The 13,854-nt window shown below is 38.3% G+C and overlaps 1 protein-coding gene across 2 annotated transcripts in view; it reads left to right on the forward strand.

The window, feature by feature from the left end:
* The first annotated feature begins 4,380 nt into the window (after nucleotides 1-4,380).
* Nucleotides 4,381-13,854, forward strand: part of LOC135462761 (glucose transporter type 1-like) — a 32,725-nt gene continuing 23,251 nt past the window's right edge. Inside the window, exons 1-3 of one of the 2 annotated variants that reach the window (XM_064740005.1) lie at nucleotides 4,381-4,475; nucleotides 6,743-6,941; nucleotides 12,051-12,143. In XM_064740005.1, the coding sequence (XP_064596075.1) occupies nucleotides 6,858-6,941; nucleotides 12,051-12,143 (177 nt within the window). In that variant the 5' untranslated portion in view covers nucleotides 4,381-4,475; nucleotides 6,743-6,857. The remainder of the gene's footprint in view (nucleotides 4,476-6,742; nucleotides 6,942-12,050; nucleotides 12,144-13,854) is intronic. The other variant, XM_064740006.1, reaches the window with a different exon arrangement.

A 13,854-nucleotide genomic window follows, 5' to 3' on the forward strand; every position in this document is an offset into this window, starting at 1 on the left:
TAAATAAAGATAATTAATAAGTATAAAATGTTACCGATGAAATTGTAATTTAACAGTAGCTAAAGTATATAGGTTGCTTACGATGCAGATGTACGTGGGAAGGTCTGCCAGCAACCCGCGATTTCCTCCCACCACAATGCTGGCCGCCGTCGTGTAAGTGAAATATTCTTGAGGACGGCGCAAAATATCAATGAAAATAAATATATAAATAAATAACGATGCAGATATAAGCTTACAACGTTGTGCGTTGATCCGAAATTCCAGGCCACAATATATGTCTTGTTTTGTTAGATGTACTTAATAGGGATATAATATAGGACACGTTAGCGCATGCTATCTCCCGTCTAGTAAAGATATCCGATGACTGTCAACAAAATACCACGTGACGTCACACGCTGACCACCATGTCAGCTTACCTCAGCGTATACCGCCTGGTCATCTCATGCTCTCACTTATTTATGCCGAACTGGTGACAGTCATCGTTCAACGACGCTTGTATGACCGCTTCCGTCGCCTATAAAGCTTGAGAGACATACAGATTTGCGACTCTAGTTAAGATATCCTACCAGTGAAAAATCAATCTTCATTCTGGAATTGGTCGTGTGATAAGTCTTATGGGTGGTCTTAGCGCATCTTGAAGAATACGAAGATATTGTCAGCGATCGCATACAAGACGATGAGCTGAACATGAATTTTGACTAATCTTAATCCACATAGGCTTAGGGCTTTGCATACGAGGTACGTAAAAGAATGGCAAACGATCTTCACGAACTGTGTGAAACTATTGGCATCATGCAATCACGTGACTACACCGCGGATAATATCTGAATCCTACATGTGCCGATGGGTCAGTTTTGGTGATACTGCAAACAATTTCTCGGGTTTCAGCCGGGGTGCACTCAGAAAGTTAATCTGTTAATTTTAACAGAAAGTCTGTTGTCTGAGTGACGCTAGAATGTATATTCTGTTCTTACAACACAATATTCTGTCATATTCAACGTAATATAGGATATTTATGTTAATTTTTTGTAGTACGTTGTTATATTGAATGGAATGAGCTGCTGCAATAACAGAATATATTCTAGCATCACTCAGTTAAACCACACACTATCTGTTAAATTTAACTGATTATTTTTTGAGAGTAAATCGGCGGCGATTGACCATCATGATTGCGACGAATGTACGGATGGTATTACAGTGATTACACGTGCTTGATCACATCATAAGATTAACATCTGAATTCTGGTTGTGTTTGTATACCAGTATTGTCACGAGTAACACACACGATACTGAGTGACAAGACTACATTTTATAATTATCCGTAATTTTATATTCCACCACGTTACATTGTTTTATATATATATATATATATATATATATATATATATATATATATATATATATATATATATATATATATATATATATATATATATATATATATATATATATATAATTATTATAATGAATGGGATACGAGCTGACGTGCACGATGACACACGTGCATGCGCTAGTGTATCTTACTTATCATCGTTTTTATATATTTGTTTCACTTACATGACTCTGACCATACCGACTGTGCTTTTCCCATTTGCCAAATATATAGCTGGTAATCATCGTGACAAAAAGTCGCACCCGAAACAGCAAGAGCTTGATTCGAACCCAGGACCTCAGTGGTCTGGCATCAGTCAGTCGCAGCGAGCCATTCAGGGAACGCCTATATATTGTTTTGATGTGTAAATCTGTACGCAGTCTTTTTTTTTTTTAAGTTAGTTAAGAAACATTTGTCGTTGAGCAAGTGGCTATATAAATAAAGCTATATAGAGCTGAGACATAATAATTGGTGATGGTATAGGCCTACATACATGGAAAATGAAGACAAATCATGTTCACAGCATTGGGCCTCCGTGACTCAGTTGGTTAGCGCGCTAGCGCAACGTAAACGCCCTGGAGTCTCTCAACAGTGCGGTCGCTGTGAGTTAAAATCCAGCTCATGTTGGCTTCCTCTCCGGCCGTTAGTGGGAAGGTCTGCTAGCCACCTGCGGATGGTCGTGGGTTTCCCCAGGCTATACCATAATGCTGGCCCCCCGGCGTATAAGTGAAATATTCTTGAGTACGGCGTAAAACACCTGTCAAATAAATAAATAAATAAATGTTTACACATTGCCACGCACACCAAATGTGTCACCATCTCGCAATTAACCGCACAGAGACCAGAATGTAACACGATGAAGTTGTTGTGTTGTGTAGTGGTGTTGTTCGTGTATACAGACCTAGCTAACACTGACACGTTCCAAACATGATAGAAGATCGTGAGTGCTTTTGATGTATCGCGTCTCAAGACATGTTAGGAAAGGACGATTACATGAATGCAAAAATACCACACCTATTCAACTGTAGATAGGACATTTATATATATATATATATATATATAATATATATATATATATATAAATATATATATATATATATATATATATATATATATAACAGGACTAAATAGGTCTAAATTAACCAAAATCAAGGTGTGTTTAATTCCTCATGCACCCTATACAGGCTGAAAATATTCATCATGTTCGACCTATGAAATCCCAAAATTGTCAGCCAGATCTGTTTGTTTATTTTAAAAGGGTCACGTCGTTAAAAACCTCATGTATATATAGGTCTGTAGATCTATATATATACATGTACACGTACGAATGAGGAAAACTGGTAACTAAGCCGTTATATATATATATAACATTTGTTGTCCCAGGCACATGCAGGCTTTTGCTTATATTGGACATGCGCAATGGCCGTATTTACAAATACTTGTATATCGTATTCAAGCATGACTATGCAATATTCGATTCAACAATACTGTCCAAACACTTACTGATATATAAACATATGACTGCATGGGGTCACGTGTGAGTCAAAGGTCAATTACCGGGCCCGATAGCACAGTTGGTAGAGCGTCCTCCTCGGGAGGCGGTAGATCCAGGGTCAATCCTGGGCCGGGTCACACCTAAGATCTAAAAAGAGGGAGTTTTTACTCGCTTGAGGTTAAGTATGAATGGGGATAATGCATTGGCTGGTTGACCCGTATAAGTTTAATGGCTTACTTTCCTTACGGCTTACTTTCGGTAAGGCGTCTCAGTGAAGCAGCACTAGAAATCCGTCCTGTAACAAGGAGGTACATTACATGCATTCCGAGTATTCCTTTGTCGTGATGATGAAAATTGTTCAGTTCACCGTTACACCCTGAGCATCCACTCACTCACTCAAGGGCCAGTTAATTAGGTAGGCCAATATATACCCAGCGGTACAGTCTCACAATTAATGCAGTCATTTATTCATCGAATCTACTTACTTGAACTGAGTATACGTTAAGCCATAATAATTCACTTTTATGTACTGAATGACTTAGAACTAAGAGATGTACATTTCTGAAGTACAGACTGTTTTATAGGACTATAAGAAAGGGTGCAATTATTAAAGCGTGTACGGTACCCTAAACACTATGCTGGTAGCAAGAGAGTCTTCCACACGCAGGTCTACAAGTTGCTTGTCAGTCTAAATGGATTCAAGCTACGTTTTTTGTGTGCCAGGGCTTTTTTAGGTCCACGTGTAGGCAGCCGGGTTTTACCCGCACATTGGAAAAATGTTCTATTTATTTAATTTTTTTTACAGAAAAAATATATACATGTGCATGCATATACTGATCTGATATACTTCCACTGTCTTTTGTGGATGTAGTCCATTAATTACTTAAATAATGGCTGTATGAAATAAATAAATAAATAAATAAATAAATAAATCGATCAATCAATCAATCAGTCAATCAGTCAATCAAAAAAAAAATAAAAATCCCGTCTGATAAGGAGCTTTACAGAGAAGTCCACTCTCAACAAAAAAAAACAGTCTGTTAAATTTAACAGAAAATCTGTTGTGATGGTGGAACGTATTCTGCTAGTGCAGCAAATTAATATGTTAAATATAGCGCACATATTCTATTAATTCAACACAGATATTCTGTAAGACTAACAAAGCGTTCTGTTGGATACGACAGAATATTGTATTATAATAACAGAATACATGCATTCCAGCATCACTCATATAACAGATTTTCTATTGAAATTGACAGATCAATATTTTGAGTACATGCTCGAATTATGTCGAAAAACTCAATGTGTCATACATGCCTGTATAGAGATAAACAGATAGCAAAATCAAGTTTATTTTATAAATACAGAAAACAGCAGGTTGATCAGATATCCAATTGAGATATCTGACCAAGGTTACATTACCCAGTATAGGCCCATATATGTATCATGACATCGGCAAAGCACGTGAAATGTGCCAATTATATCACGTGACCTTCCTCTCCTTCATCGATAGAAAGCAAAGCGGAACGAGACGCAGCAGGATAAGCGAAGCCGTCGTCGTTCACTTTGGATCTGTCATTCAGGACCGCTGCTCTATCGTCGTTTTTCGTGAGTAACTGGTACAGATTTTAAGCCGATTTTTGTATCAGTGTACGATTTAAAGCTGTGGGTTTGATGTATGTCTTATTTTAGCCGGCTGTCATTGCTTTTTTTTGAGCGGGAAGTGAGGCTTGTGGGCTACCACACGTGGGCGTCGAAATCTAAAGACAGTGACGGCCCAAGCTAATTTATTATGTCCGTCACATATAACAGAGTCTTATCGCTAGACCATAGGTGTAAACTTGAACCAAATTTTGGACAAATCGTCTGAATTTTCTGGTAACCATTACAAGCGGATGTAAAACCGAAAACAAACCGTCATGTTTACGTAACTTCCCCCGCGACGCATTCAGTTAATAAAGAAACTGGGGCCACAGGCCCGGCTTACGGACCGTCTTCAAATTACACCGGTGTAAGCGGCCGATGTATTGTGTGTTGACAGCAGGGAAGACACGGGCTTATGCATGTGTGTTTATGGTTACCGTTAACAAAAGAATTTGAGTCCGTGTTTTGACGAATGTATTTAGGCCTACAGAGATTCCTTTATACCCAGATGTGGTGGGTTGTGGATAACCTAGCGCAATGTCCGCTGTGTTACTATAGGCCTGCTCAGTTCAGTTCAGTTCAGTTCAATTACATCAAGCTGTCCTTCCTGTGGTCTAACTGGGGCCTCCATGGCTCAGTTGGTTAGTGTGCTAACGCAGCATAATGACCCAGAAGTCTCTCAACAATGCAGTCGCTGTGAGTTCAAGTCCAGCTCATGCTGGCTGCCTGCCTCTCCGGCCGTAAGTGGGAAGGTCTGCTAGCAATCTGTGGATGGTCGTGGGTTTCCACTGGGCCCTGCCTGGTTTCCTCTCACCGTCTTTTAAGTGAAATACTTTTGAGTACAGCGTAAAACATCAATGAAATAAATAAATACTGTTTAAGTGAAATAAATTATTCCACAAACTAATAAAAAGACCTTTGAATATGCTCATTAAACTACAAACCAAAAGACAGCTGTCACTGTCCTCTTGTCACATGATAAATGGTCCAGTACCCAGTACTATTCCTGTTACATAATAAGAGCTCCCTTTTAAGACATTATCATATTTCACTTATACAATGGCGACCAGCATTATGGTGGGAGGAAACCGGGCAGAGGCTGGAGGAAACCTATGACCATCCGCAGGTTGCTGGAAACCCTCCCACGTACGGAACTCAGTTTGACGTCATGTTGTTATTTTGAGCTCTTCAAAACTAGAGACGGACATACACGCACCCTAATTCCTCAGCATTTCCAACTGTGTCTGCAACTAATATTTTTTGAAACGTTCTGAGAGAACTTGGGGGTGGGGGGAATAATCTGCACAGTTCTCTGAAGCGTGCACGTTTAATGACACAAACAACACGTTTTTAGCGTCATTTTCATAATAAATGTATTCATAAATTTTATTGGAAAAAGTGCTTTAGTGGTTCAAAAGGTTGAAGATTGACAGAAAGTGCTGTAGGCACTGTGGGAATACAAAACATGTTTAGACATTTAACTGTTTTCTTGTTCTAAAGAAACAAACCATTTTTAGCATTTTTAAAAGTGTATTTGCTGGGTTTATCACAAATTGGTTTTTGCAGTGTTAATAATTTGGCCTTAATTGTTTGTGTTCTTTTATGATTATTTACACATTCATTTATTTACTGATCAATTTCAAACATTGCGATTTCTTTTGATGGCTTTGTATTATTTACCATTTTTATTTGAGCGATAGAATTTTTTTTTTTTTTTTTTTATCTTATTTTCTCTTTTTCACTCTCGTTGTGGTATAGTTGTTCCAGTGTTCCTAAAAACAAAATAAAAAGTGTTTGATTTTTTTTTAAAAGACTAAGATTAGGCAAAAATAGTACACATAAACATGTACCAAAGAGTGGTCATGTGAAAAGTTAGTCAGTACTACCCTATTTCCTCAAACTTTTCCCATGTTAAAGACCAACTTTCATTGCAATTTATGTAGATTTTTGAGTTGCTTTCGGAAACAAAAACTACATCGGTTGGATTAGCCAATTTCACTGGTCAATTTTGTCAGCATACACAGAATAATACCCTCAGAATATGCCTGAATAAACCGTTCAACCATGCGACAAGGTTGAAGAGTTACATTAGGGGTATAAACATGTACACGTGTAATTTTTTACAACAGAAATCCATGAAGTAGAATTCCTGCAATTTGCATGTGACTTCTAATTATGAAATATAGTGATGATTATCACCAATGGTTCAGTTCCTTTCATTTTTATTTCAGAACTTAAATAACTGAATAAAGTCTCAAAATATCGACTAAGAGGCTCTAGTACCACATTAAGGCACGAAGGAATTACTACGATTGGTTCCAAGGTTCAAGCAACTGACCAATCAAAATGGATGAGAAGAAGGTAAATGGAAATGGCCGACCGATAGCAGAAAATAGCGAAGGAGGTCTTCCGGGAACTAAAACAACACGGGTATGTGTAAATTTTTGTTATTTACTATTATTTGAATTTTAGTAGTGCCGCTGTCGTATAAGTGAAATATTCTTGAGTACGGCGTAAAAAAAACCAATCAATGAGATAAACAGATAAACAAATTTTAGTAGTTGTTTTGATTGTTGTTCGTACTGTAGTTGGTATTAGATCGGTGACATAAAAATGGTGTAGTTTTAATGGTGCAGGAAACCAGACAGAGCTGTGAGGAAACCACAGCCTCCTGTGAGTGATATCTCCTGACCTGAAACTGCAGCTAATGCTGTGAGCATCAACATATGTGACCTCATCGATAATCAGTAGTCATCAAATTTTGTTAAAAGTCTGCTGAGTCAGACAAACAAATGTTCTTATATAAAAGGGATTGAAAGCTTGAATCCATCCACTTTTTAACTGGTTAACGGGTTAAGGCTACACCAGATAAATTTTTTGTTTTTCGAGCAGAGTAAATCTTCTCTCAGTGTTAGAGGATAGTATAAAAATTAAAACTTAAATCTGAAAATCAGATAATTTGCGTGTAAATGGGGTCTGTCCCAGCAGTTGTTCAGGTTAATGTGGTATTTGAGTGATCGGAAAGACTGAAAACAACCATGAAAATCACCAAAAAATATTATGATCGGACAAAGTAAATAGGTTAATACACATGTATACATGAATACAGAGGTAAATGAATATGGGAGTTCTGACGTCAAACTCTTTTATTGCTAAAGGTCAAAAAAGACATACTGTATCATGTGACCTGTCAGAAATGTTTGCAGTTTACTATACCATGGGAGTCTGAAAAAAGTTGCACAAAAAGTTATTTCACATAGGCGATAGACAAACAATGGAGTAAACTGAGAAGCTGAGCGTTTGTGAACTTGAGAAGTTTCTAAAGTAACGATGTGCCATCTGTGCCTCTGGAACAGAGTGAGACAATATGTGGTGGGTAAAGTAATGTCTACAGGGGTTGCCTAACATTTTTAGATCGCACAATAAAGGAGGACTGTTTTTACCTTCAGAGACAAAAGAGTTGGAACTCAGCACTTCCGTATTGCAGGCATAAATTCACAAAAGAAGGGGAATAACTTTATGCTGGTGTTGCTGTAAAATTTTAACAATGGGCTAGATATTAAGAAAGTACAGTAGTGATGACAGCCTGTATTGTTGTTAAAACTTCCTCTAAAGGTTGTCACTGCCACCTGTTCCTACTTAGCTCAACATGCTGAACATTGATTTCCAATGTAATGGGTCAATATGCTACAGGATAGTAAGTCTGTTAGTATCAGACAAATGATCCTGACCTTGAATCTGATCAAGGTCACAACGCAGGTTATTTTGTGGGAAGGTTACTTGACTTCCATGCAATTAAGAAAATGTATGTTGTGTGTGCGCTTACACATGGAAGGTACAATATACTTGCTTCGGTACAAATGCCCTGAAGACATTTTCGCAGACAGGAAGTTGGGAAATCTGTAAAATGATACAAGAGTTTAATTGTAAATGTCAACAGTTAAACATGTAGATGACCCAACTCCCCTATACAGAAACATCTTGGACAGAAAATACTGAGAAATCATTCACCTGAAGCCATTTCTGACAATTATATTGTACCTGCAGTTGTAAGTCTAAATTTTAATATAAGATTTTGGACCTCATTTGGGCACCTTACAAATTAAAATTTTGACTACTGGTGCCTCAAAATTGTGATCCTAAGACAAATATGTAATTTTATTGTTTTATAAATACTGCAAAATTTTTCAGTGTAAAGAATTGGTATTAAAAACATACATTTTTAAAGCATGGTTTTACCTCTTAGCAGACATGTATTGTTTATGTAAAAACTGTCAGAAGTTGCACCTGAAGGTGAGTATTTTTAAGCTAGATGTCAGTTTTATCTTAAATTCCTATTTTCTGTTATTCACAAAATTAGACCATAAAAACAGGTCTGGTCCATCCTTAATTTTGTAATTTTCTTTTTAAAATCTCATAACTGAAACATTTTCTTCTTATTCTACTTGCCACTTGTTAAAGATCAAGTTATATATTAGCCATTCAAAGTTTTTTCAGACTATTTTTATAATTTTTGATTATGTTGAACACTTCCCTCCTTTTTTTTGCCATGTTTACGGTAGAAGTCCACATTGTGTTGTGGCTGGTTAGTGCAGTGACCTCAACAATGGAGGCATGTGTCAGAGAGTGTTGTCACCGCCAGGTTGTATACCACTATATTCTCTGTTGTTACTGCATACTCTCTAAACCAAATTTGTTTTGAAAATAACTCTAATAAGTCTGTATGCTGTTTTGACTTATTGTAGGCCTACTTGTACATGGTATCATGGGTTGTTGTTGTTGTAACATGTCGATAGACATGTACACAGTAGACATACTGTATGTTTTTGTTGAGTACACCATGTTACTGGGTTCTTTGGCTGTTGTCAGGTCTAGTATAAATGGGGAGGCAGTTGATTGAGTGGGTGGGGGGTGGGGAGGGGCGATGTTTGAGGGACTGTTAAACCACAGGCAGTAAATTGTTTTCATACATGTACCATAGGTTTACTTGAAATCATTAATGCCATTTTGTGATTAAGCTGATGAGGCTCTTAATTCATGTCTACAGTATTAGACCAGCTGACATTCTAACAACCAGAGTCAAAGCTCTTCTTATTTAACAGGACTAAACTGTGAAAAAATATGAGACAAACGTACGTGTATCGACCTATAATTATGAGGCTTGCAAGGCCTGAGTGGAGGAATTCAAGTCTTGCTCACTTCAAGGGGGCCTCAGCGGCTCAGTTGGTTAGCACGCTAGCCCAGTGTAATAACCCAGGAACCTCTCACCAATGTGGTCTCTGTGAGTTCAAGTCCAGCTCATGCTGGCTTCCTCTCTGGCCATACGTTGGAAGGTCTCTCAGCCACCTGTGGATGGTCGTGGGTTCTCCCCGGGCTGTGCCTGGTTTCCTCCCTCCATTATGCTGGCTGCCGTTGTATAAGTGAAATATTCTTGTGTACGGCATAAAACACGAATCAAATAAATAAATCAAATACTCGCTTCAGATATTATGAAGTAAGGTATCGGTAATTAATAATTTAAGAATTATTTTGAAGACATCCTGGTAAAAATATTTGATAGCCATTCACATATGTAGTTTCTTGTATTATTGCTCAGATAACAAAATGTAGACTAAATATAGACATGAAGTAAGATGCAAAACCAGTAGATACCAGTTGCATATACTGTAGGGTCAGAACTTTGCTGTTTTATTACAAAACAGAGTTTAAGTTTGGTTGTTTTGAAATGGACATGTAGCAGTTAAAACATAAAGATGTGGAAAATGTCAGGATAATTACCTGTATCATTACAAGATCCATGTAAAAAGTTGAGCTTTTAGGCTTAATTGGGCTGTCCCTGATATGGGCCTATGTAATGAGTGCAATAAAGGGATTCATATAAGTTGGCAAGCAGGGGATGGGTTGAGTGTAACATCTGGCTATAGTTGACCGCTAGTCAATATTCCAGTATTGCCCTAAGTGTAACCTAGCTGTCTTTGTGTTCAGGGAACGGTAGGTGAAGATGGTAGGTCTGTGTACACTCCGTCTAGAATGCTGACATTGATAAGCTCGCTAGATTAATTTTGAGTTAGGCATCAGTGTTATAATTTATGCGGATGTGATAAATGTTGAAGTGTTGATAATTATAGGTAAAGGTAAATTTTCCTGGCCTTGAAATACCAGGAAAATCAGGGTTTTTTGTGGTTGGACCTGAAAAAGCCTTGAAAGTTGAGAGCCAGCTTGACACATGTACTGTGGGCTGAACAAGCCATTAAAAAACCAGCTTGACACATGTACTGTGGGCTGAACAAGCCAGTAAAGAACCAGCTTGACACATGTACTGTGGGCTGAACAAGCCAGTAAAGAGCCAGCTTGACACATGTACTGTGGGCTGAGCAAGCCAGTAAAGAACCAGCTTGACACATGTACTGTGGGCTGAGCAAGCCAGTAAAGAACCAGCTTGACACATGTACTGTGGGCTGAACAAGCCAGTAAAGAGCCAGCTTGACACATGTACTGTGAGCAGAACAAGCCAGTAAAGAACCAGCTCGACACATGTACTGTGGGCTGAACAAACCAGTAAAGAACCAGCTCGACACATGTACTGAGGGCTGAGCAAGCCAGTAAAGAACCAGCTTGACACATGTACTGAGGGCTGAGCAAGCCAGTAAAGAACCAGCTTGACACATGTACTGTGGGCTGAACAAGCCAGTAAAGAGCCAGCTTGACACATGCACTGTGGGCTGAGCAACCCAGTAAAGGACCAGCTTGACACACATGTACTGTGGGCTGAACAAGCCGGTGAAGAACCAGCTTGACACATGTACTGTGGGCTGAACAAGCTAGTAAAGAACCAGCTTGACACATGTACTGTGGGCTGAACAAGCCAGTAAAGAACCAGCTTGATCTTAGACTGTATGCACTTGCTGACTTTCTCATGGAGGCATTGGCTTTCCATCATCATTGAATTTTCTTGATGCACATGCAGCTTTCTTTAATAAGATCATTATTCATTGCTCGAAGCTGTTGTAACCAGTAGCCTGGAAGTCGTTAATTTGGGACTGGAAAAGGCCTGGAAATTTGCAGACATCAAGGCACATCAACTTATCACTGGGTGTACACAGACGTATTCCAGATCACAATATCAAGCTTTTCAGCAAGATGCTGAGCTGTTAAGTGAAAAAAAAAAAAAAAATGGGTCATACATTTGGATATCCTGTGGCTTAATTATAGCAAGATGAGGGTAGATTGGGGTTGGAGAAAGGGGAGAGGAGGGCGGTGGGGGATGGGGGGTGCTGGGGCGGTTCTTTTTTTCAGTGTCTTCAGTTTTCATTGACTACATGCAGTTTCAAGCTGGCTAAGTATACATGTCCATGAGTAAAAAAAAGGTTAGAACTGTAAGTTTTTAAGGCGTCTTGTATGACCTTTAAGTGTGACCAGGGACTTCATTGCCAACAGATTTGTTTTTAATTTGCTTTCTGAATAATCCTAGATCACAAAAAGTTCATATCTCCAGATTTTATAATTAAAATTCTCCCTCCCAACAACTTCCCCCTTCAGGAGGAAACCACGCCTCTTACAGGCGTGAAAAATGGCGGAACACTCACAGACGAAGATGGCTTGACGACCAAACTAGTCAGGCTTCCATCTCGGGTAAGTTTTCTGGTTGGCATGGTAATGGATGCTTGGCGTGTTTTCCCTTTATGGTGCTTTGTTTTGCTGTCCACTAAACTGAGGAGGTACATGTATGTGCTATCTATTATAAATGTGGGGGCATCCTGATGCAAGGTATTGGTATTATAATGAGGCCTGTCCAATATTGTGTGTGTGTGTGTGTTTTTTTTGTTTTTTTTTTTGAGGGGTTCCACTTTTTGTTTAGGGTGGTTGAAAAACCACATTCCACAATTAATTTCCCACTTACTTACATGTTAATGTTTGGCCCCCCATAGCACTGTATGGTAAAGTACCTAAATTTGGGAGCTCCAACTGCCTCAGGCCTGATAAGTTTCTTGTCCACTCGGACAACTCCACTCCAATTCCGCATAGGGGTGACCGTTGAAATTGTTTCGCAAAATTGACCAACAGCTGATAAGGGTGGAATGTTGAAACCTGATGTAAGAGGTGGGAGAGCCTTGAATTATCATCTGCCTTTGTTTTCTGAAGATGTGCAAATTAATACCTGAAATAAAATTTAGAAGCCTGTATCGGGCCGTGCAATATCTGGATTACAACGCAAGGCTCAGATCCCAAACTTGAGGCGGTGACTATGCACCAAAAAGTTTATAATTGCAACTCAAAATGCTGCTCTTTGATAGGTTTTAAGTCCATGAATGAAACCAAAAGGCAAAATAAAATACATCCTTAATATAATTTTTCAACCTTTTTGCATGTTTGCATGGTGTTTATTCAAGCATATTCAGAAGTCATTATTCTGTGTAGACTGATACATGTAAAGTTATACTTTTGTAAAGCCCTGAAATTGGCCAATCCAACCAATGTAATTATGTCTCCTTTTGTCTGGATGAGGCATTAGGGGTAACTGAAACTACAGGGACTGTAGCCAAATATCTAGTTTCAAATCACTCCAGAGTCACCCATCTGAGGTAATATAATTAATTTTGTTCAGTACACATGCATATCTGGTGTTGTCAATATTTCAGTTTGCCATACCGTAACACATATGTTGCTTTACTCATACTTGGCTGCAAGTTGTTTTGGTAATATTTGGGATTGTGTAATGTGTTGTTGGTAACCATGGTAACAGATGTGATGTGTAACAGTTTGTGTTATGATAATATATGGAGTGTTGTAATGCATTGTGGGTAACCATGGTAACAGATGTGATGTGTTACAGTTTGTGTTGTTTTGGTCCAGGTTAATGGTTTCTGGGTAATAGAGTTTTGTTTTAGTTGTTTAAAGGTCCTCCCAAATTGGTTTCAATTTTATTATTAAAATGTACTGACATAAAAACATGTCACAAAACTAATGAAAACAACTAGGTGCCCCAAAAAGCTGCCCCAAAAAGCTGCCCCAGGCTTAATAAACCCATGGGTGTTGATATTATCAGGATATATCACTGGTATCTATTTGAATTCAACTGTACATCTTCAGGTGAATTTGGTGATGGCAAGCTGTCAGACACATTTTTAATGAAGAAAGAAGACATAATGTCTTCATTCATCACAGTATTTACTGATATTGTCAACCGAACTATCAGATTGTCTAAACAATGCAAACTGGCCCAGCTGTCACCTTTTATAAAATCGTAGCTTACCAGCAATTCACAATAGAGATGTATACAATAAGCATTCGGGCAAAAAAATTAAAAAAAAAATTACACGGGTCAGGAATCACTATTGTACAC

Source organism: Liolophura sinensis, chromosome 2 (assembly GCF_032854445.1).
Source record: "Liolophura sinensis isolate JHLJ2023 chromosome 2, CUHK_Ljap_v2, whole genome shotgun sequence".
In the NCBI taxonomy this organism is placed as follows: domain Eukaryota; kingdom Metazoa; phylum Mollusca; class Polyplacophora; order Chitonida; family Chitonidae; genus Liolophura; species Liolophura sinensis.